The 26183-nt window shown below is 35.8% G+C and overlaps 1 protein-coding gene across 3 annotated transcripts in view; it reads right to left on the reverse strand.

Annotated features, from left to right (window-relative positions):
- DIAPH2 (diaphanous related formin 2) overlaps window positions 1-26183 on the reverse strand; it is a 244533-nt gene that overhangs the window by 149041 nt on the left and 69309 nt on the right. For all 3 annotated transcript variants that reach the window (XM_037407809.1, XM_037407808.1, XM_037407807.1), the window contains 3 exons: window positions 13591-13692; window positions 12086-12180; window positions 7274-7375 (listed from right to left, as the gene is read on the reverse strand). In XM_037407809.1, coding sequence (XP_037263706.1) covers window positions 7274-7375; window positions 12086-12180; window positions 13591-13692 — 299 coding nt within the window. The remainder of the gene's footprint in view (window positions 1-7273; window positions 7376-12085; window positions 12181-13590; window positions 13693-26183) is intronic.

The raw sequence follows: 26183 nt of genomic DNA on the forward strand, positions 1-26183 counted from the left end.
ACCAAAGCTCATGGCTCTTTGACAAACCATGATTTTTCTCCTGGTGTTATCTACCAGACAGCTACCAGAAGCAAGAGCAATAACTTTCACAGTAAAAACTTGGGTAGCCTGAATAATGATGAGTTCATACTAAAATGAACATAAGGTTGAAGGCACTCCAGATGGTCTCGAACAAGTCATATGATCAGACTGGAACAAGGAAAAGGAAAGGATCAGAAAAAGAGGCATTACAGCATAACTTGCAATCTTTTTTTCTACACCTCCATTGTCACAAATTTCTCTGTGAGCTTCTATAAGCCAACATCATGCCAGCTCTTGAAATATTTCTCTTCTAATCATCCTGTATTTCAGAAATATCATACTGAAAACATCTGCCTTGAAAGGATCTACCTTCAGTGAGTTGCAGTAGATGGAAATTAAAATTAATCACATAATTCGCTTTAACTTTAGTGGAACAATCTCCAATTACTTTTCTTACTCAAAATGGCACAGAGAAAAGTTGTCAAAAGCCTTAAATCCTGAAAACAGTGCAGCAAAATACATATAAGCCAACAGAACAGTGTGACTTCAACATTTGCGAAGAATAATCCTTTACAACAGTTCAGCCAATTTGTACCTCCTTTCTTTTTTTAATGCTGTGGAGTGTCATGGAACACTGATCATTTATTTGCTTTGCAAGGTAGTTTGAGTACCAAACCAGCAGCAAGTTTTAATTTCATTTGCTGATCTACAGAGTATTTTAAAAGTATCTTGACAATTTCGTAAGAACTGTTTCAAGTGGGTTGTTTCCTTAGAATTCCAGACATTTATATATATATTACCCTCTTTATGTATCGATAGAAGATGACCACTATTTTATGTCCTCCTTCCCTGCCCTGCCCTGGTTTCTTTCATATGCATGTTTCTAAATATGTCCAATGGCTGATAACTATATTGAACTTGAAGGAATCTTCTGAAAATAGATAAGGTGCAAAGATTATATTCACTTAGGAAAAGGTCAAATTGTTTATAGTTGTACAAAATTAGTGTCAAAGGCATGTAAGAAATAACAAATTAAAATAGGTGTATGTAACAGAAAGCATTAGAATTCACCACAAACAATTAAAAGATCAAGAAAATGGATATCTCTTTTCCAGCTAACTGTGAATACTGGAGTGCATGTCATTATTGCTCTTTCCGGGCCTTCATAAAGGTCCTGGTTTGAATTGTCTGCCTAATCAAGTTCTTTATTCGGTTCCTTATTCATTATTACCATCATTCAATTTTCAAGCCCTGTATTAAAGCAAGAATCAAAAGTTACTGGAGAAAGGCAAAAAGCACAATTAAATTTGCCTTGCTTCCTAAGGAAGAAAGCCGACATTCCTCCAATACAAAAATGTCAAGTTACTACAACAACTTACTCAGCTTCTTTCTTACCTATGATATATTAAAGTTGCCTTCTTTCCAACCCCCAGCAATGTTCTAGAGCAGCTCTAGAAATCACAGTGAGGCAAATAAGTGGCAAACAAATTCAATTAAGATGACTGAATGCCTCTAAACCAATGCAGGTGCAATAAATTTGTACAACTCTTCCCACTTCTACCTCCCAGCAAGGACTGTTCAAGACAGCTAGTCCTGGTTATACAGCAAAAAAGGGTCACAGAATCTGCCAGCCTCTACAACTGCTCAGTGAAACTTATCCTTTTGCATTAACAATTAAATTACCAATAACCCAGTTCTTAACAGCTGAAAGAAGGTTTGCATCCATTAGAAACCAGCCAAAAAAAACTCCTGCTTTTCCAGAACACATCAGAAAGTGAATTGTCTGGTCAGTTCCGTCACTTGTTTTGTTCATTCACTGAAGAGTTATCGACTAAAATTTGGACCTCATAATAGTGAGTCTTTTTAAAAGTGGTAATATTATTCTTCACTCTACTTCAAAACTCACAGTTTGCGGTAATGTGGGTAAAGCTTTCCAAATGTAAATACCACTAACACTGCAAAAGACCTTATTTCTTTTTGAGCCTGTCCTCTGAGTTGACAGTAAATTGATGGTACTTGCACTTAGTATAATAGATGAGACCTATGCTTTTATAATACTTAAAACATTCAACTGATAAGGAAATCCAAAGCCTCATCCTTATTGAAGTTGCAGCTGTTCCCATGTTGTAAAAATATTAACTCTTAAACACGAGTTCTACATTTAAAAATCAGATAACATTCTGTCTAGTTAATTTAATGTTTTACAACTGATCCAGTTAATCTGTTTTTCTTGCCCACTTCAACATGAATGCAAGCTTCTCTATATGAAGCTGTGTTGCCTTTTTTCATCCCAGGATATAACTTCAAAACCAGTTCCAATAACTTATTTAACTATATAATTGATCTTAACATTTCATCTAAATGAAAATGCAATTCTTATTTTCCTTTACATATCACTGAACATTACGTTAATCTGTCTCTTCCAATAGTTTAATAATTTACAAAGTATGTTTTTTCTACACATATTTTAAACCAGTTATTCCAACCCTTATTAAATTTGATGGGCACAGTATTTATCCAATTATCATCTCTTGATAGTAAGTTTACATACAAGTAAGGGTACACATTATTAATATTACTTTAGACAGTATTTCTGTCTTCTTCTATTCATAAATATATTCTTAACATCAAGGTTAAGTTTATTATTAATGAAAAACTCCAAAATTAATTCAACACATAGCAAAAAAGTATTCCAGTCAAGTAAAGAGCTTAAGTTCAACTGTATTTCTTCCACATTAATGAATTGTTCAATTAAATCAAAATCTGACATAAAACCAGCAATTTAGTAGTATTAATGTAGTTAGAGACCTCTAAAAATAAGACAGAATTGCTACCCATAAGGAAGCGTAATATTTTTTATTAAACCAGATGGTAAAGTTGAATAAGCAAACAAGCTTCAGGAAACAGTCCCTTCATACGGCAAACATCACCATTTGGAGATGTTTGATTAAACAGTTTTTTCTAATTAATGTTCCATGATATATTTTTAAATTCTCTCAACTTTTTGCAGTCAGTCATTCCTCAAAAGAACAAAGCAACAGAAAAGTGATCATGACTATATTAGTACTGTCAGAAAATAAGGATACTTTAATGACTTTTTCCAATACAATCCACTGAAAAAAAGAGGACTGTTTAGTTTCAGTCCAGTAGCAATCCTAAGTCAGATAAACGCACAATCCCCTGGTATGTAGGACAACCAATAAAGATGATACAGTTTCCCAAGTGACTTCCAACTATAGTTGTATAATTTGCTGGGAAAGAAACTGCCAGCAGAATCAGAATGAAAGATTACAAAAAGAAACAAATCATACTACTATATAAAAAGATTGAGGAAAAAAAAAAGAGTTAAGTACTAGACATAACTGATAGAAATGATGAACAAAAAAATCCCAAACTATCCAACAGGAACAAAAACACGAGACCACTCCTCTTAGTTCAAGTAGCTTTCAAATATCTATCAGTAAAACATAAATGGATGTGAATTCAAACTCTAGTAAGAAGCGTGCTAAGAACACTTACTACATCTACACACTTAATACACACTACTTGTATATTGTCAACTTCATTAAATGCTTATGTTTGACCACTACATCAAGACAAAGCAAAAGAACTATTCTTTTTAATTTGTGGTCACCTGAACTGGAGGTAAATAACATTCTGATTATGAGAAGTAAAACATTCTCCAAGTGTTCTCATATACTAACTTTTTGTAGTATCTCAGTACTTCACATTTGATGACAGAAAACTTAGTTTTTACACTGTCCCTTATACCCATTGTGCAGCCAATTCATAGACAAACAGTTAAACTAATCAGTTACATTCTTTCACTTAAATTCATACTCATCCAACCAAGATGAGCTGCATGGCAAAAAATAAAACAGGCTACTTTTTACAGGCTTTCTTTACTTTATGAAAAACATTCCCGCTCTCTTAGATGAGCCTTTTGACATCTGTAATAATTATACCCTAAATACATTTCCAGCAGCACATTAGCATATACCCAAAACGAAAAGGCCATTAGTCAACTACAACCAAATTAGTGCAAAATGCGAGACCTGATCCTGCCTGTCCTACACCCCACCAAATTTCAGACTAGGTGATTAATGAAGTTGCATACATTAATGAATCTCTCTCATCTTACCTTCTGAACAGAGGTGAAACTGGGGGAATTATTTTATTTACAAAGAAACAACCAGCACATCATCTCTGCATAAGTGGTCAGCTATAGCTATCCTATCTCTCAACAACCACATGCTTCTACACAAACCTTGGCAGTAACAATCAACACTGACCAACCCTGTTGGACCGGGTCTGGCTTGGATGGAGTGACCTGTTCATCAGAGCAGCCTACATGATGCTGTGGTTGGGACTTGTGACCAAAACAATGCTGTTAACACCCTAATCCTTCAGCTAGGGCTGGACAGTGTTTGCAGTGTTCAGGCCTTCTCCACTCCTCACTCTGCGCAACCCAGTGAACAGACAGCAGGTGTGCAAGAGGTTGGGATGGGACACAACCAGCCAAACAACCCAAGCTAACTAAAGAGATATCCCATGCCAGCTCAGTAATCAAATGCGGAGGATGGGGGCTCAGACAGGTTAGCCATCTTCTGCTCAGTAACTGCCTGGACATCAGTCTACACATGGGAGATGGTGAGTGGCTGCCTCCGTTTTATTTCTTTGCCTTTTTTTTCTCTCTTTCTTCTTCCACTTATCCTTCACTTCTTAAACTATTTTTATCTCAACCCATGAGTTTTATCACCTCCAGTCTTCCTTTCTTCCTCCCCAAGCCCACTGGGGATGGGAAAGCGAGTAAGCAATCTGTGTGGTGCTTAGCTGCCTACCAGGGTTAATCCACAAGACCTACTCTTTTCCAAATAGCTATCTTGACTCTGTTGCTACCTAAAGGGAAGATAAGAAAAGATGGAACCAGAGGATTTTTGAAGGTGCACACAGCATTCAGGAAGTTCTGACTGTATTTGAGGAAGACTTGACTACAAGGGTGGCTGATTACTGAATGCAGTGCCACTGTCACAGCTTTCATTGGCAGAAAGGCAATTTACTACTACTCACCATAGAGCAGCACGATGGAATGATGCAAATAAACAGCACACTAACCCAGAAATATCTCTATATAAAGGCTATAGAGATCAATGGAGTAAATCTGAATAGAGGAGCAAGGCTGAAGCAGAAGGGACAAGGTAGGTACGGTGTTTATAAAAGAGAGATGTGTGGCAGAAAGTGGGATCCGGTTGGGAAAGGATCCAAGATATGAAGTCCATGGGTGAAACATTAAGGAACTCACAGCAGTAACATGGAGGAATGTCTATCAAATCTTTTAAGTCAAGGTTATTATGCAGAATTTTCTGAATTTCTTTGCTTATTTTGAATAAAGAATTCATAGACATCGCCACCTTCATTTGTCCTAATGCCTCCACCTTGCCTGTTTCTGTTCTGTGTTTTCCTTAGACACATTTCAGCTGTTCTCCTTGCACAAAATCTAAGTAATTTCCTACATTATTTGGCAGTATTGATGTAGGACGGAAGTAATGAAATACTCATTTCATAAAGCAGCCACTCCATGGCATCCTTTGCTCATTGAAATTTCAAAAATCTTGTTCTAGGCCTGGAAGTAGTACTGTCATATCATCAAATTCTTTTAATCACTCTGAAAGTCTGTGTTACATGACAAAGAGGGAACCAAGTAGTCCTCTAGTGCTTTGAAATTGATTTTTTTTTAATATATATCCACACATATATATGTAGGTATAGAAAATACAATATAAAATATATACATTTAATATATATATGTATGTAACGATAAATATAAATGTAATAATATATTATACATCCATATATATGGATACATTTTAATACATATCTAAAAGATATCATAACAGACTAGTATATTATACCATATATATACATATTCATGTCATAATTCAAGGAAAGCATCAAATTGGTATTTATAGAGATCTTTAAATTGTTACTAACAGAACAAATCGATGGTAATGTTTTACTACTGCAGACCTTGCAATAAAAGTAACCAATGTATCACACCTCTACCAAAATTCTTCATCTTTGTTATGAAATAAAACTTTTCAAACTTTATGCCATTTATTTAAAAAAAATTAAAATCAATAGTCTAAGGATTTTCTAAGTAAGTCACTGATATCTTTAATTTTCTAAATACTCTGCAAAAATCTCAAATTAGGTTCCGTTACCCCACCCCACCCCAAAAAAGTCATACAAAAGGTACTTCTGAAGCCAAATGCTCACATCAGAGCTTTTTAGTAAAAACCTGGTTTTCACTTTTTCCTTTTAAGAGATCTCTATTTCTGTTTTAAAACGTTTTAATGTACATACCATAAAAACCCAGCAAGCACAAACCTAGTTCCTGTGGAGTTAAGAGATAAATTCTAAACACATTACAGAGGCTCATGAAGGGGGACTAGTTTCCCTAAGGATTTATCAGCTCTTTGAAAAACCAGAAGGAGAAAACAGTCTTCCAAGTCCTAGCTTAATATTTCGTATCACACAAGCAGTCAGCTACCAACCTGTATTAAGGAAACTTACTCAAATTTTACGAATTCATTTGGAGACAGGTTTGAGCCACTAAAATATTAGACATCCCTACTTTTGGAATAGAAGTATGTATTGAACATTAGTAAAAGCAACAGAACACGATTTACAATTTCAGTTCTAGTATGAATCCACACCTATTCTAGATCAGTTTTGCAAGAGTCTATGTGTTTATATATATACATATACCTTTTATAGGTATATGCACACATATATATATACACACACATGCACACATAATATACATACACAGAGACTTTTTTTAAGCCCAGGTTATTGTGGGCATATCAATTCTTTCAGCTGTTTAGTTTTTGATACAGCAGGACAGATTTACCGAAGTTGGCAATGCCATTCAGTTACTGGGTATTTTATGAACTCTTGGAAATTCAACTACTTGAATCTTGACTGTTCTCCATAACTGTTTAAAAAACATAGAAGACTTGCATACAAGACAATAAAGTCAGACAAAAGATTTTTGTCTGGCACAGAGGTACCTGGTGCTCTTAAATAAATACCATAATTAGAGAGATTTTAAGGTTATTACTCACCAGTAACTTTTTCCTACTGCAGGACTTGCAAAAATAATAACCAAAATAATTTAAACCTAATTTTTTTTGGTTTAATCTCTTTGACAAAATAGAACTTTCCAGTTAATTATTGCACTAATACATACCACAACTCCAAATTGTTCTGGCTCAGCAAGATCATTATATTCATCCTTTAATTCGGCTAAGGCATTGAGTTCTTTCTGCTCAGGAAGATTCTTCACTAGGTTCTAAAACAAACAAGGCATTATATCAAATTTGTTATATTAAACTAGCTCAGATCTTAAAATAACATGCTTAAAATACCACAACATGGAAATGCATGAGGAAATCATCAGAAATTTATTTTATTTACAGTGCTTTAACACTATATAAACATAAAATCAAACCAGTAATTATTTAATACAGCACCTCTCTTACAGTCTCTAATTTGAAGAATGGCTTCTCAGTAATAAAAATTTAGACAAAACTCCTTGATGCTTTCAGACCTTTAAGAATTAGACCTTATCAACAATCTTTTTTTGCCCTCATGATTTCATCTTGCTCATTAAATATCAATCAAGAAAGTACTGGTCTGTGTAAAGCAAAACATAACTACCTAAAAAATATATCTTTAGACAGTCAAAATAGCTGCACAGAAATTTCACTTGAAAGCACCTTACACAGAAAAGAGCAACATCTCAAAATTGTACACATCATCTGGTTAGCCAATATACTGGAACAGATGCATAGATATCTTATTTTTAGATTATACCAGTCTTGACACTCTTGCAATATTCTTGTTTGCTAGGAGGATTTGATTATTGATCACTCTGCCCGGCTTGATGAAGTAGGTACATTAAGGTCAAAACTTTCAGAAACACATCAGTTCAATTCGTCAAATTTACAAGTGGTAGCTAACCTAATTCTCCAAGCTGAAAATAAAAGGAAATATTCACCCATCTTAACAGGGAAAAATAAAGCTGACAAGCACTCTCAGACAAAGCATCCCTGTTACAGATTTTTACACTTATACAAAAAGCGAGTGAATATACTTGGCAGAGATACGCTTCTCCTTGGTGTCATACAATTAAGCTATAGCCTTGTGTTTAAACATGAACATGCTTCCTTTCCTGTGAACCCAAACCCATGTGCCACAAATTTCTACTTCAAAAAAAAATTAAGGTTCTTTAAAACATTCCTGCTGATTGACTGTTTAATGCTCGTAAAGACGAAAAAAAAAACTAATTTTTTTCAACCTATTTTCATTAGGTAAACTATTTACTGAATGCTGTCATCAAGAATTTCACAGTATTTGGCAGAAACCTGTATTTCATTACACATTAACATACATTGTAAAACATTTTTTCTATCAATGCAGAAATACAACTACCTACTACTAACTAAAAAAACTGCCTTTTTTTTTTTTTTAACTACATGACTGAAATCTGCTAAGATGCTTGATCATTTCTTTTTCCTCATCCACAACCCCTTATGGTTGAGAGCTGACATATCAACTCATTTTACCCTCAGCTCCTACAAAGGAAACTTCAACTCTACTAGCACTGCAGTTCCCTATATAGATACATACATATATATACATATATTTAAATGTTTACTTTCTTTAATTGTACTGAATAATTGGAAATGAAGCTAATGAAGCTAAAGCATTCACTGATCACATAGTCAAATCTTTGTCAGTACTTTAGGAAACAAGTTTCATTAATGTATTCATGATGTGGATTTAAATAAAAATAAATAAAAATTGTTTACATAAACATAAAAAGAAGTAGAAATCTATGGCTGACATTAAGAGGCTGAAACTATCACTCTCTATTCACTGTCACAATGCCCTGAATTCTGCTAAACGTGGTATTTGACAACTGTGTGTTTACAAAAACTTCCTCTCTCAAAGACACACTGGGAACTGAGAATATTTTTTCCTAGTGTTTTCCTCAGGAAGAGTTACAACAGTATATAGTCTACCATGTACTCAAACTGATTAATCCAATTAATTTCATGAAGTATTATAACCTAAGTTTGAAAAGCAGCAAGAAATGAGGACTTGAGAAGCATAACTTAAAAAGCACTTTTCTCTATGCTCAATTACGCTATACCCATTTAGCCTTCCCCACTTTGATACTTAGAACAAAGCAGTTCCTACATGTGTATTTTTAGAAAGCACAAGTTTTGCTAAGCATGAAGGAAAGCAAGGTTTGCTTTGTAAAATTTTTCCAACCAGTAGTATCGAGAACTGTTAAACTAGTAAATTGGTTAATAACTCAGTCGGAAGATTAGAATAAATATAAAGCAGAACGGACTGAACATGAAATAAATGATACAGCCCATTCATCGCAATACATTTGTCGGAAAGTCCTAAGAAACATAGGAGGAATCTCCTCCCGTTACCAGTGAAATCTCCCTGCTACGAGGAGCAACTCTGCCACACTGTTCCCTTCAGAAACAAACCAATTCCTAAAGCTTCATTATTATTTTTTTTTAATATTATAGGCAGCTGTGTTTCTAGATAGCTGCAGTCATGATGAATTCACATACATTTATTCTGGTATTAACACTGCCTTTTACTCATGCAACTTCATTTTCCTCCCCAATGCTTATGCACATCACTCTTCTCCCCCTATAGTCATAATGTAGTCATATCCCCTCTCAGCTATTTATATTGCTAATCTAATCAAGCCAATCTTTTCTAGCTTCCTTCTGTAGCCTGTTTCACCATCCTTCAATCATCTTAAGTAGCTTTTAAGTTCAGCTTCTCCATTTTACATTCATTTTTGAGAAACGTAGCAAGTATACTAGATAAGGCCTTTGAAGTGCATTATTCAAAAGCATAATAATTATTCTCTCTGCTGGAGATACTTGACCTGATACACCTTGCAATCACATTTGCCTTTTTTATTGTGTACTGGGTCTGGAAAGGATGAAGTTAATTTTCTTCACAGCAGCCCACGTGGTGCTGTTTTGACATGTGACTAAAACAGTGCTGATAACACACCAATGTTTAAGCTACTACTGATCAGTCCTTCTGCAGCTTCAAAGCCTCCTCTGTTTCTCATCCCATGGGGTGGGCAATCGGTGGCTCCTGCCCCAACAAGTACGCCAGGGGCCGGTGGTTGGGATTGGGTGAGGGAATAGCTGCTCCACGTGCAGCTACACCACAGTGGTAGCTATACTTGTCCGGTTGACCACAGGCTCACTATTACTTCTCCTCCATCATTACCATCTGAGAAGCTGCCATTACATCAGCTTTCAGCATTTTACTGTTGACATGTAAGATCATGACCTTATATTTCAGCATAACATACTACATTCTACTTCTATTAACCTAGGTCTCATGGTATCTCTACATTTGTTGCAGATAACTACACCAGTGTGAAACTATTATGCATTTGAGGCATTCAAGGTAGGGTTTTTTACTCCCTGTTGATTTATTATTTTACTAATCTTCAATCAAATGATCTGATATCTCTGATAATAAACAAACGTAGGACTTCTAACCTACTTCCAAATACTACATATCATGTGCATAGGCTTTTTGTGAGAAGACATACTCAGTGGTCAAAGAGAGTATTATTAGCAATTTAAATATACACTAGAAATGCTAATCAACTTCATGCTGACATGGCCTGAAGCAGGACATCATAGTCAAACACATCAAATAAAGTCAGACTGGAAATGATTTCCCATCAAATGGCAACTTCCAAAAACACTGTGCCATAATATTTCCCAAATGGAGTATGACTGAGAATCCTAGATACCAAATATGTATTTCTGAACACAGTTTAAGTACTATAAATCTCAGAATGTGACATGATAAGAAAATGTAACAGTATGTAAGTGCTGTTGAGCTCAATAGTTTGAGACCTATAATAAAACAGCAGCCCTTCCTTTAGAGTCTCAAACAAAACTCCAAAAATGTAGGAGAGCCTTGGTGAAAAAAGAGAAATTGCAAAGGACAAGGAATTATAATTTGATAAATTTAATCCCATTTACACCGTGCTTTTTGCAACACACTAGCTTTATTAAACCATGTTCCTGTTAAAATGTGAAGTTGCGAATTACATAATTAACTGTGAAAAGACCAGGCAACTCAGTTTAGCCTTGTGTCCCTGGAACGACCATTTTCCAGGTCCAGGAAAGGAAACCCAAATTTTTTAGAAAGGCTTGTGGGGAATGGGACAGGGGTGCAAGCTGGAGACAAGGAAGGACAAAAGGATAAACCGAGGCCTAGTATATTAGTTAAAATCTGAACCGGTGTATGATACTAAAATAAACCAATTCGATACCAGTATCATTGGCGTGCTACACCTGTAAACCATTTCAGGTTTACATGTTTCTCTGTTGCACTGTGTCACTCCCTAGAGACTGTGAGGGGCAGCACACACACTTGCTCTTCTACTATGAGGAAATCAAGAGAGGGATGTAAAGCAGCTGTAATCCATACTTCACTCTCTCCAACTGAGAGATTTTGGACTCAAAATAAGACCAAACCAGCCTGAGAATAGGTTTCATTTACAAAGGGTTTCTGGGTTTTGTAGTAGTATCCTGAAACATTCAGGTAGTTTCATCTACCACTAGTGACAAGCAGAGTTGTCACCACAAAAAGCCTGATGCAACTTCATTACCCACCAGCCTAAACCTGGTAAGTGCTTGTCTTTGAAACTGAAAAGCTTGAATTACCAGAGTTTTTTCTTTTGAAAGGGAAACTTCATAAAGTCAGAGATTCAGAAGTCATTTTGTTAATAGTGTCTTTTAAAGACACTTTTACTGCTATACATGACCACATTCAAAAGTAGAGGTGAAATAAAACAATACACACTTGTTACAATTGTAGCTATTACCCTGGAAACTCTACACGATTCATACTCTTGAAATCTTACACCTTTACAGAATTTTTCTGTGGAAAACAAGCTATGAACAAAACCACAGATATTTTCACATACCTGAATCAAGGATTCACTCAGCTTTTCTTCATCAACCTCTAAAATTATATTCTTTATTTCTTCATAAGGCAAACGAAAAGAACCCAAAAATATTGCTGAAATTCAGAAAGAAATCGAATCAACAAAACCAAGAATATTTATATAAGGCATCAACTTCAAGCAAATGAAAAAAATCATATCTTGATACAAATAAAGATGATTCATAATTAATGTTTTTATATAAAATAAATGCTAGATGAGGCACACAATTGCAGTTTGACTTATAATCAATTTCATTTCTAAGAAATGAAAGTATGACAACATTTTTACCTGTTTTAATCAGCCTTAGTTGCTCCCTAGCAGTTTTACTCACCTCTAGCAATAAAGCCCTGTTTTTATGAATGGCAACATCTGCATTACTAAGAATGACTTACCCACTAGAAAGAATTCATCTATTATTTTTTGCTTTCATAGCCATGTATTAATAGCTGTACTGCATTTACAATTGGATAAATTATATTTACATGATATTCCAAGAAAAAAGAAAAAAAAAAAGAAAAAAAAGAAAGAAACCCAAACCCCTAACTCTATCACTTTTTAGTGTAACTAAACTTATACAAGAGACAATGCATATTGTATACCCTTCAAAATGGAATTCTCATAGCAGTTTGATCTCATAATGTCTCGACAGCGCCCCATTCAATAAATTACCAAGTATCCCTAACACAGATGTATTAGCGCTTTTAATCAAGTGCTGTATATTCAACCTAACTACTAATGCTGATTTTCCTGCATCCATATTTTCAAAACTTGAAGCTTTATATCACTTATGTCATAGTTGATTTTCTGCTTAAGAAAATGTGCTCATGCATGTGGTAATAAACAATGCACAGATTTTGTCTTACACACTTCATTTGCCACAGGCACAGTTGGAGTAGTGACATTTTATGGTATTCCTAATTCAAATAAGAAAATCTGCTACTCTTAATGATTGATTTCCCTCCATAATCAGAGAAGCAGGAAGTTAAAAAAAATTAAAAAGTGCGTTTCTTTTCCTTCCAATTAATAATAGTAGTATTTCCACCTAACTTATCCTATTTTTGTCTTTAGAAGTCTAACCCCCATCAAGCTCTATTTCTCCAATGCTCTATCCAGAAAGAATAATTAGGAACGGTCTCTAAACCCCAATCCACAAAACCTACCTACACTGTGCCTTCCCTGAACCAGTGATTATAATTTAATTATACTTCCAGTCTAAAGCAATTAATGGAAGAAAAAACTTTTTGTTACAAAAAAATATAGTTCGTTAACATTTAAGTGTATACCATTTTTCCATGTTAGTTTTGCCAATTTGTAGTGATTTCAAATCATATGTATGTAAAACACTCCTGAACTTAAGACTTGTGTTCACATTAGCCAGTTTTTACAAAAAGAATTTCGCACATGCAAGCAAAAAAAGAACATTTAAGAAGTCATGTGTGTACATGCCAATTAGATATTCACCTAATGCATTTCATGCCACTTACATAAATTTTGTGCAGTTTTTCCATCCAAAATTCTTAGTTCTTTAATCCTTTTCTTTGACTGAACTGTTTTCTTTTCTTCTGATTCTTCTACTGCCTTTTTAGCTGGAAAGAATGTATTTATTAAATTCTGACTCATTAACACAACTGTTCAATCTTAACAGACAAATACCAACTCAGCTAGAAAGCCATAATAATGCATCTATTAGAATCAATTCAAGCCAACTGCATCAATGTACTGTAAAATATCCAAAGAAACCAAGCAAATTTATAAAATTAAGAGGAACATGAAATGAAAACATTCATATCAATGACCAATTTTCCCAAGCACTATCAAATTATATTTTATACATTTTAACCTACAAAACCTGTTACCGTCAGCTCCAGTTTATTCCAAGCACTTTTTAAAATACAGTGATTTGGTGTTACCTCAAAGCACGTGAGTGCCCTCTGTTGAAATATGAGTAACTCAAATACTATTTGAACTTCATCCAAAACCAGTAAGACAAATCAGATGAGATTTATCACGTTACACAAAGGTAGGTTTTTAGTAATTATTTATATTGTCACTGGTAAAGAGTGAAAACAAATACGAAAATATCATATATTTAAAACTGAATGGTTTTTTTATTATCAAGGATCACCAGCCTTATATTCAATGCTAAATATTATATAGAAAGGAACATGGTATTGAAATATTTAAAATATATGCAAGTTTTTGCATAAATTAACATACTTAATTTCCACAGAATTTTCCTGTTTAAGTAAACCCATTAACAAGGATTTATGTCCTTTTAAATATGATATTTGGCACTGAAAGAGTAGAAAGTTAACATGCTTAACTTAAAATGTTCATTAAGTTTAATTAAAGTCATTCAAAAGTGACTGAAAATCTTAAAAGACAAATTAGGAGGAAGTTTTAAGCAGACTAAGAATGCCTTTCTTGTCTGAGCATTGCTTTTTGCTGTACTAATCAGCATAGGTTTAATTACAGGTATTTCCTAAAAGGTTATGTTAATTCTCAGTGTACAGAACAATACCTCAGTATCATCCTCTTAAAAAAAAAAAACACACAAAACAAAACAAAAAACCCAAACAAAACTAAAACAAACCAACAACCCAAACAAAGAAAAGTTATTTTTCTCCTTATACACATTATGGCTAGGAAAACACCTGGCGTAAAATAATTCTACTAGGTTTATACCACTTGAATAATTAGTTTACCTTGGGCATTCTCATACCAGTGTTAACTAAGCTAGTACAAGATAGTTCCCTCATCCCCAGCTACCTCTAAAAAGCCTAAAGCAGAATAAGCTAAACAGAAAAGATAATTCAACAACAAAGCAACACTTGGGCTCCCCTTTCCCTACCATTATTCTACACGCCTAACTACTTCATGACCAGTTTGCTTTATATTTGTAAAAGGACAGAGCTACATATCAGCTTGATAACACACAGATAATAGTAAAAGTTCCTACCAACACCGACCTACTAACAAACTACTATTTATAATCCTGAAGTGTCACTCCATGAAATTATTGCACCCTTAGCACTAACTGTTCTCAATTAAACAAGGAAATTAAACCAGAAGCTCAACAAAAAAACCCCCCAAAAACCACACCCAAGAGTTAAAAAATAGTTGTCCCACAAAATGACAATAAACATTAAGATTTCTGTTATATGAACAGAAACTACTCAAAAGCCTAGATTTGTGTCTTTTGAGACAAATGAGAGAAATGATTCAAGAAGATGACTGACGTATCCCAAACTTTAACTGTTTAAGAATTAAACCCTCCGTATTTCCATTTATGAATGGGTGTCTGAAGTGCTGAACACCACACACACCCTCATAATCTACCCCAGGTACCAGTTATCATGACGGTTGCACACCGAGGACAAACCTGTCCTGTAGCCAGCTAAGAGAATACACACACATTTCTGTGTGCAATCCTTTCAGTCCCGTGGCTTGCAAAACTGCAGAGGTAACAAAAATATTAAATACTAAAAGAACACAGGAGAATCAGAAAAGGGTTTTTTACCAGATGTCACCCTCACAAAGGTAACACTTGTCCTGCATCGGTAATTCAGGTACACCTGATCAGACACAGCAAGTGAGAGAGAAACCTTTGTGAGCAGGAGTTAAAGGACAAAGTTATTACATGAACCCAACTTAAAACATGTATTTCACTAACTTAAAAGACTTCAAAGACTTAAGTTAGCTTTACGCCACTTCACAGAAAACATGGAGAAGTACTAGAACCAGATGCTTATGTGACTGCACACAACACAGCATCAACACCATCTTACCAACCTAAGACCTGTAGGCAGGAAAAGACATTAAATCACCAGCATTCTCCAACAGTTTGACTCATGCTTGAGATTACATTAAGCATCAGTGAGCTATCAAAAGGCGTGCTCTTCCCCCTCCTCTGTTAGCGGTGCTCTCGCTCTGATCACTTAGTCCATCTTCACAATGACTCAACAGTGACAGGGACCATGGATTAGAGAATTTAAGAAAATAATTAAATCAACAAAAAGCTACTTAAAACATTTCAGAATCAATATGCTACTGCTGACCAACCTCCTTGTCCTTTTCAGGTACTCCCTTCATAAGTGCCTGTTTGAAGATGAGACACACATTTTTTGTTTGATGCCACAGAACCAGAAGGAGAAATGAAAAAAAATGGATTTCATAGCAGTCAACATAGGGTAGCTCAAAAAAAGCAAGATGAAAAATCAATCTGGAAGCTAAAGAGTCTGTATTACTTCATACAGATCTTGGAGTTTAATACTCTGATTATTCATTAGAGCACTTTGATAATGGCACTGGCTTACATCTTCATTGAAAACGAGCTTTTTTGCAAACTGGCAAGTTTTACAGACAGTACCTAGAACTAGTGACGGTCATACTCAGGTTTCTGTAACAAAGATGGCCATATTTTAGGAAAAAAGGCGTATCAGAAGAGAAAATTCCTCATGTTCTGACCACCACAGCTGGTTAAACAATACAACACTAAAACAAACAGGTCAGCTCTCCAAGTCTGAAGCTTTATTCCACAGGGTCCACCTCCTACCCAACTCCATGAGTTAGCCATCCACCTCAAGTACCCTGCTTAAGTTTGCCTCTCTCCTTTCAGAACACATAATCAGAGTTTTCCCCACTTTAAATAGCTGAGTCCAAATTCAGCCTTCCAAAATCACGGCTCACCCGTTTTACTTGCCAGAACATACTCACTAATTAAGTTTATGTCAGTCCTCCACTGCATAAACAGCCCTGGAACAATGGCAGAATCCTGCCCAGGTGCTCTAGCAAGTCACCCTTCACCAAAGTGATAAGTAACTCCTTCGCACGTTCTCAGTAAGAAGCCCAAGTATTTTGTCACCACATGAAAGCTGTACCAGCAGAGTTCAGACCCAAAAGGACCTGCCAGGTTGTCCCCTTGCACTTCAGATTAGCATTGCCTATTATCACACCCATGGTGAAGCACATCTACTGTGTTCATGCAAACCATTTTTAAACCTCCACCTTACATATTTTTTCTTCTAGAAAGCTATGTCCAAATACTAATCTACATACATTTGTGTAAAAAGGGATTGTCTGGAATACGTATATACATACACATAAACACTCAGGCACACATACATGTTTCTTCACTGTTTTAAAGAAATGAAGAAAATCATACTCTTGGTTGTTTAAAAACGTCCCAATTCAGTGGGGAAGAAGTAAGCAGCGAACATTTTTTTAAAAAAACACAATTAACATTAATTGAAATGACAATATAGCCACTAATGCATAATTATCTCACACTGGTTACATGTATAGAACATTCTGGTTGGGTTTATGTTTCTTCACAATTTACCTCAAGCAAACAGGAGAGAGAAAGAGGAGACACAGTATGATAAAGCAAAAGGGGAAAAGGGTTTTAGCATACACAGATGTCTTTTTGAAGACCACAAACTACAGATCACAACACCAACATGATGTAAGCTATTTTTTCTTTTTCTCTTCTCTTTTTTTTTGCCCCTTTTAATTTAGAGTTCTATTTTGCTAGTAACAAGAAATTTGTTTATCTGGGTTGGAAGAAAAAAGCTGATGCAACATGCTGCAAGGGATTGTTTTCTGTTCATCTAACATTATGAGACGCATGTGCAGCTCAAGTGTGTACCTTCAGTGTTACCTTCAGCTGGGAAATTTAATCCCACTGAAAGTGCACCTCTTGAAACCCATTTAGGGTCTAAAGAAAGACTGACAACACTAAAGAAAATGTTATGTAAGTTTAATGATACATTAAACAACACTAGTAATAATTATGGTAAAGAACATACACAAACATGGTGAAATACTTCAGAGACATAATTAAGAACAAAATTCTACCATCAGTACTTTTGTACCTCGGTAGCAAAAAAAGTAAACAGACATGCCTCTCAAAAAGTACCGTTCTACACCTGTTCATTAGTTTAGCTACTGAATGGCATTAAAAGCCATCATGAAAAATTTTTAGAAATACCACAAAATTATATAGTATGTATTTGAGCTGTTAAATCACTTTACTTCAAGCTAAAATATCCAGTTTGTATTAAATTCCTCCTTTCCTTTTTTTAAATAAAGAGCAGCTAACTTTAATAAAGAGCTAACACTAAAACCTGTCAGTCATGAATATGGTGAGAATGAAAATTAATGTGAGATAAAAAGGAGTATTTAGAATTCCAGTGGGGAGAAAGCAGAGATTCAGGTGAATGTTAGCCTACCGAAACCTGAGCTTTAATCTCCAATTTCTATCAAGTCTACCCACAGTGCACAAACACCCTTATATTGTCATGGAAAAAAGAACGAGTAATTTCATCTTATTCCCATCTGGCATGTGGCTTACCAATTGTATTTACTAGTATTTGGCAGCAAAAGTAAATTTACAAAAAGTAGTAATTGCTTTACTATTCCCTTTACCTGAAAGGACATCTATTCCTATTACAGGAGTACAGGGAAAAAAAAGTTAAGTGTACATATAGTTGCAAGGGATGTGAACTATACATACAACACTATGCTTGAACAGCTTAAACTATTAATTACACTGAGTAGTTCAAAATAAACCCCATTGACAAAATTTGGTAGAAAAATGAAATCACAGAATGACAGAATGGTTGGGGTTGGGAGGGATCCCTGGAGATCACCTAGTCCAGCCCCTGCTAAAGCAGGGTCACCTGGGGCAGGCTGCACAGAGTCACGTCCAGGCGGGTGTGAATGTCCCCAGAGAAGGAGACTGCACAGCCTCTCTGGGAAGCCTGTCCCAGGGCTCTGCCACCCTCAAGGTAAAGAAGTTCTTCCTCATCTTCAGAAGGAACTTCTTGTGCTGCAGTTTGTGCCCTTTGCCCCTTGTCCTGTCGCTGGGCACCACTGACAGGAGCCTGGCCCCGTCCTCCTGGCACTGGCCCTTAAGATACTTGCAGACACGATGGGATCCCCCCTCAGCCGCCTCCTCTCCAGGCTGGACAGGCCCAGCTCTCCCAGCCCTCCCTCACCAGGGAGATGCTCCAGTCCCCACATCATCTTCATAGCCCCATGCTGGCCCCTCCCAGCAGCTCCCTGTCTCTTTTGAACTGGGGAGCCCAGCACTGGACCCAGCACCCCAGATGTGCCTCACCAGGGCAGAGCAGAGGGCAGGGTCACCTCCCTCGACCTGCTGGCCACCCTCCTCCCGATGCACCCCAGAAATGATGCAGCCTGTAGTTCCAGACAGCAGAATGAACTCTGGCAAGTGTTGCGCCCTGAGGGATTAAGACAGCCAAACTGCACAAATTACCCGCTAGTCATCAAGAAGTGCAAATGTGTCCAAAATCACCCTGAATGAGCAGAGCCCTGACAATGGCAACATCAGAAAAAAACAGTGCAAGCTAAATGTACTAGTGACCAAGGAGGTATTTTCTATCCAGTCCTACAGCAAATTAAACTATAGAATATCTAATGGATCTGTGATGGGCTGACCACAGCTGGGTGCCAGGTTCCCCCCAAAGCTGCTCCGTCGCTGCCTTCAGCTGCGCAGGGCAGAGAAAACACAACAGAAGGCTCAGCCTTGGCCAGCGGTGGGTCCATCTCGGATCCGGCTGCCACAGGCTGCATCTGGCAGCTTCTCACAGAAGCCACCCCTATAGCTCCCCCAGCTACCAAAACCTTGCCATGCAAGCCCAGTACAGGATCCCAGACAGGAGACTGGGAGATGCCACAGTTCACACAACTAAAGGTACATTTTCTCTCCTGGACCACATCATCTCTCCTGCAGAACATGCATGTCATGCAATTTGTGAAATGCATAAACCAAGATCAAAATCATTTGGTATCCAAATTCATTTACAGCCTCCACACTGTCATGTGGTCTTAAACCTTGACAAATAGCAAACCATTTGCCCAAATATCTAGAGATAAATGCAAGAGCAGCAACAGATGCTAACCACACCCTCTTGTCAATTAAGTCCGCAGCTGTGTGATCTCATGTTTATTCCCAATGCCACCTGGCATTTTTCAGTTCACCTAAAATCACTCAGTCATCAGTTCCTGAAGTAAAATTAATTAAGCACTCCTGCTGTCACTTTGTCCTTTCTGCAATCAGAAGAGCTAAATACCTGGTACAGCATTTAAAAAAAAAAAAAAAAAGGAAAGAAAGAAAAATGTATTACAAAGGAAGCAAGTAATTGATTCGAAAGTGGATCTTAGTTTCAGCTCTCAAGATAAAAAAAAATAAAACTGACTGGAGAAAAAAAAACACATGGAACCTCTTGCAATCTGGTATGTCTTTTGCCTAATTAATGTAATCAAGCTGAAGGAAGTGACATCAACCCAACAGATTATGCTCTGTGGAAGAAAAAAAAATAAATATCTCAACTTAGTTTTACAAATTAGTTTTGAAAAAAATAGCAGGGGATCTATATTCCTATTATTTGTTTTTAAAATACAATTAAAATACACCACATTTAATGCCTATATGAAATAGTTCTTGTTCCATAAAAACTGCCCTGAAATGTTTTTAATTAGCCTAATTTTCAAGTACAATTTGAAAACCTGCATCAAGAACTTGTGCAATGAAGTTGCAGAGTTAAAGCATACTTAATTAACCACTCCCTGTTGCAGTTGCTTTCAGCTTTCCACGAACAGCTTTGATTTCAAGTAGATGTCTGGGCCATAAATAAAAACCAAATAAACAAAAAAATCCATCCAGCCCCCCTCCCTCCCCCACAACTGATTTTGCCCCCTATCTAGCCTGCTAAAGATCATACAAAGAAAAGTTACTTTTGCTGAAAGATGGTAAGAAAATAATAATTCACCACGTACGGATGGTCACAGAAATCCATGCAAGTGTTCCTTCTGAACATTAGAAAAACAAACAACAGCAGGCAAACAACGATTATACAAATAATATCCTCAATAGGCCTACTTAACTGTGTTGTAAGATGTGCCGTAAGAAGCTGGAATAAAAGCTACTAGCCTTTTCCACAAACTCTTCTCTCACATTCTCTCCATGAATATATGGAAGAAAACCTCAGGATTGTGCACCCTGTTTCTCCTTTTGCCATTGCTATTGCTTCAACATCTGCAACGCTTAACGCAAACACACTGGGTTTTGCTCCAAAGAGATGCTTATCCTAGGTGGGCTTTCCTGGCACTGCAACATTAGGTGTCTTTGTTGCTTATATATTAGTGCTTGGATAAGGACTGAAGAGATCAGTCAATTCATTTTAGAAGTTATATAGGAAGTTTTTATGTGGGTCAGAGAAGACATTTGCCTGTAAAAAAAAAAAATGCTGCTTATAATAGTATTTCCAATTTAGACAGTCAAATGTCCCAGTTATATTTTTTGCTCTGATATCAGGCCATCATCACCACAGAACTACGAGATAGGATAGCTATAATTATCTTCCAGATTCTGACACGCCTCATATCGACACAACTTCCAAAAGTGGAAGTACCAACATCCAGATAAAAAAAAAAACTCCAAGTAAAACAGAACACCAAAAATTGCTATCCCATTTTATCAAGATTCTAATAAACTCATTTTCTGTTATTACTATGAAAAGTCTAGTAAATAAAAATCTTTTAAATGAATAGTTCAGCTCTTGTTCCTTTTAATTAGACTTGTAAAAAGCACATGTTTCGCAACAGAGACACTTAGGGGAATGACATTTTCCAAAGGAATTTTAGCAATAATAAAGCTAAAAAAAGATCCCAAGATCCAAAAATCCCTTTATACAGTCAAGTAGATACTGGCATTTAATGCAACAAACTAAAATTTTGGTAAAACTGATGTGCTAAATTTATTTATTTTCTTCTTTCACTGTGATAATTGACATCAAAAGCACCTGCCTAAATATTTACACATTATGTAAAATAAACATCTCCAAATGCACATTCCAGGACCCTCCCCCTTTTTGAAGTGTTTCTCTACCATCAAGGTTTTAAACAAACATGCATGAAACATTGTTTCACTTGTACATCTCTCAATCCCAAACGCCTCAATTTGTTTACCATTTCAAGATACACTGTAGCTTTTTAAGTGTCAAGTGTTAAACCTGGTTATACACTGACCTACAGAGTGAAATAGACAGTTACATGTCCACTGACTCAGTACTTAAGAAATGTAATGTAATGTTTATTAAAGAAAATTCTATCCACCTATTAACTCAGAATTAGAAAAAAAATATTGGTCATCAGCTTTATTGTATTATTTAGCCAGCAGAACTCAAAGGAATGCTTTCATACTCATCAGGTCCAAAGCATAACTTTACAGGGGGAAAAGATCATATTAAAAATAATTGGGAAATTATCTGACTTAATAGACTTCATTTATTTCTATAGCCAGTAAGCACTGCACTGTGAAGTTGACTGCTAATCACAGCTTTGATAGCTAATAAATACAAATAGCAACTTTTATCCTTATTTATCTCATGTTGAGAAATCAGTCTCCCATAAACAAATGTTTGAAATTGTGGCCTTGTGGTGGGTGGTATCAAAGAAATCTAATTAGTTGCATGTAATCTATAACAAGCATACATTTCAACCTGATCATATGCGGGCAAAAATAATACTACATGCCAGTGACAACAATACGGGCTATTGCAAACTTCAAATTAGAATTACTTACAAGTTGCAACCAGACACATTAAAGGGCAGTGACTTGTTGAGAACAGGAACTGTCACACCATACGTTGTCACATGGAAGACATATTGCAACTTTCCACATCACAATCACTGTGACTAATCATCATTCTAACTAAGGTCATCCCAATAGAGTTTCAACATACTGTAACAGTGAAACATTTCTGGCATACTGATGTAACTCTCTGAAAAACAAACAGTAACTGAGATATTTGACGATTCCATACTAACACAACCAAAACCATGAGGTTCCCCTCCCAGTAACTGGGATAGGACAACTGATACTTATTAGATAGTGGCCATCATTCAATGATGCATTACTGTTTGTCTTTTGTTTATCACATAGTATTTTGGTCTTCCCCTCTGCGGTCTTTGAAAACACAGAGAAAGTAAATAGAAATTAGGTACTTGTGAGACTTGCAATGACAGAAAGAGAAGGCAACAAACAAGACAGACCAGCAAACAGTAGTTGAAATACTGGAAAACTACACATTTGTTTCAAATACAGAGAATGTCAATGTCACAGGTTATGAACGCTAAAGAATCTGAGTTTGCTGAAGACAAAACACAATGAAGACCTCACTATGCATGAAGATGTGACCTCTGGCTCAGAAAAAACTGTCAAGTGTTGAAGGCTGGGAAGTATCACTATTTAGTTTATTCTGTCTACGTATATAAAGAGACAGACATTTAATATATATTAATTAACATGTATTTACTCTTTTTCCTAATCATCTGCTCTCAGTCACCTTCTGAAGACAAAATACAGGGCTCAACCAGCTTTAAGGTAACCCCGTATGGCTGTATCCATTATTACTACCTTCTAACAGATTTACCTTGAAAAAGCTTTTTTAGGGTCTAAGTATGTCAGAATGTGTTCAAAACACCCAGGTGCTCACTGAATACCTGTGCAACGATTATCTGTCTTCAAGAGGTAAAAGATAAATTACTTCCACATTACAGGATTAGTCTTAGGAGACCTATCAGAGTACTAAATTAAGCAGCTTACATTGTAGCAGACTAAAAATAGTCCAGAAACACACAGCTACCAGTCTCTCACCTTTATAAACATCATCAGGTTTCACTATTTGCCTCAGCACACTTTAAGTATCTACACATACAGAATCCACAGTATATTCTCAATTTAGCACATGTAACCTATGCTTTGCTTACCGTTATACTACCAATGTAAGCAAAATCTGGCAAAAAATGATTCATTAAGAAGGCAGCATCTAAGTGCCAATGATCCAAATGTCTTAACAGCAAGAACAAAAAATGTCAAAGGGAAAACCTCAAAACTTATTTCATATCTACTGCCTTTCCGAATATGCAACTTAGATATAATTCCACGCTGACTTACAAAAATCAGCCAGTTTACCATATGTGGACTTTTTGCTTTTAGAAAGGCTTTAGACAGTAAGTTTCTTACTCATCTGCCTCTTCATATTGGGAAAGTGTTCTGTGATAGTATTCTAAAATAATTATGTTCCACCTTACAGAACAGAAAAAGAAATTATGTTTTTCTGAAAGAATGAAGTTTCAGAGAAGTTTCAGCTTCTTACAACTGCACAAGACACAACACCTACAGAACATACGAAATGCTAATTTCACATTTACATCCTTTAACAAGTAATTCAACAACTCAACAAAATTACCAGTTTTTTATCTGTGTTAATGTCTATGTACCTAGTATTTTCAATTTCTCAATGAAATCAGAAACTTAATAGCATGATTAACTTTTAATCCTTTAGATAGCTTTTTAATATATCTTCCTCCAAAGAACCTTTATTCATTTAGATAACATATCTATCCTTACTCTATGTATATATGGCAGAAAGTCTTGCAATGACAGATATTCTGTTCAAAGCATCTCCTAATAGCATTACAGTTGAAACTACTATCCATCAGATAAAAGTTGTAATCTCAAAAGCAGATGAGGAATTTTTTTTTTTTTTTTTTTGTCCGCAATAATGGAAAAAATATCAGCTTTGCACATAAAACCAACAGGCATGGAAAGGGGAGCATTTTCTCAATCTACCCTTGCACAGAAAAAAACCCACATTGTGTTTCATCTCAGAGAAATTTGTGCAAAAGTATATTTAGGATGTAGCATGAACTAGCTATGGGTCTGACAAAAGATAGAGGAAACATCTCTAATCCAGACTTAAAATAATTATTTTACAAGTAAGACTATAAATTTAGCTTATAACTACAGCTTTGTTTACAGTGGGGTTTTGTTTATTTAAACAAATGCACTGTTATTTCTGAAACTCTGCTGGAAGCTTTCAGGATGTTAAAATATAGGTGCAGAGTGTATTTAAGTCTGCACAAACTTCCCTGCTAAGTAGCTGATCTGTTTTCGATCCTTTCCTCTAGACACATTTTTTTTTTCTCCCACCTTCCCTTGGGTCACAAATTTATGCTTTCCTTCAGCTGAAGAACCTGCATTACAATGCTCAGCCTTCTACTAGTAGCTAGATATGGAGCTTCCTTTACCAGTATTGAGAAAGTTTCCCAAAAATATAGCTACAGCTGCAAATAACACATCAGAAAGCTTAAGACGTTATTTAAAAACCACCATGCACAAAATTAGAGAACACAGACCAAGAACTGACAAGTGATTGACCTCCAACTCATTATCAGTGTATTATGTGCATACATGAAGTTATACACAAGAAAGATAAGCCATACTTGACAAAAATTTCCACAACAGATAATCTTAACAGTTCATTTAACAAAAAAATGACTGTCAAATCCGTGGAATGGTCTATTTAATCATGTTCTGAGTAACTAACTCCAAATTAAACAGATTTTTCCAGTACCTGACTAAAATTCCCTTGCTAAAAACAAAGATGGAAAAAAAATACTTGAAGAAGAGTAACTTTTGAGGATTTTTTTTTGTTTTGACATTAGAGAAAGCTTTCTGTTTCGTCTTGATCTTTTTACTTATTCATACAGAATGTGTTTTATTCTAGGAATACATATTTATATTTGTTTAAAAACAAACAAAACCCACTTTTCAGTTCAACACAGATTCTTTTTTCAGTTCAACTTCTGAATTTCTTTTGCGTCAAATTCATAGAAAAAATACTCTCTGTAAAAGCATTATAGATCAAGACTACTTCATGAATGTATTCATATTTCATGCTAATTAGTCTTTGTACAGAAACCCTTTCCCTGGTGTACCTAGTACATGTGTCTCTGTCCTCCACTGCTCGTTAGATGTGCTATAGTTTATTTGAGCACTGCATCACTGAGACTGAAATAGACATTTCAGAATACAAAACTGCTTCTCTTCCTCTGCTGTATTTTATAGAGCTGCTAACAAACAAAAGTTCTATTTCCCTTAGAAAAACAAGCCATATCGTAGGTACAGAATCTACTACCTAATAACAGAGTTATCACACTAGGCTGGAATTCCAAACTTCTTGAATATATGTATGTATACATTTGT

This window comes from Falco rusticolus, chromosome 14, assembly GCF_015220075.1.
Source record: "Falco rusticolus isolate bFalRus1 chromosome 14, bFalRus1.pri, whole genome shotgun sequence".
Taxonomy (NCBI): Eukaryota; Metazoa; Chordata; class Aves; order Falconiformes; family Falconidae; genus Falco; species Falco rusticolus.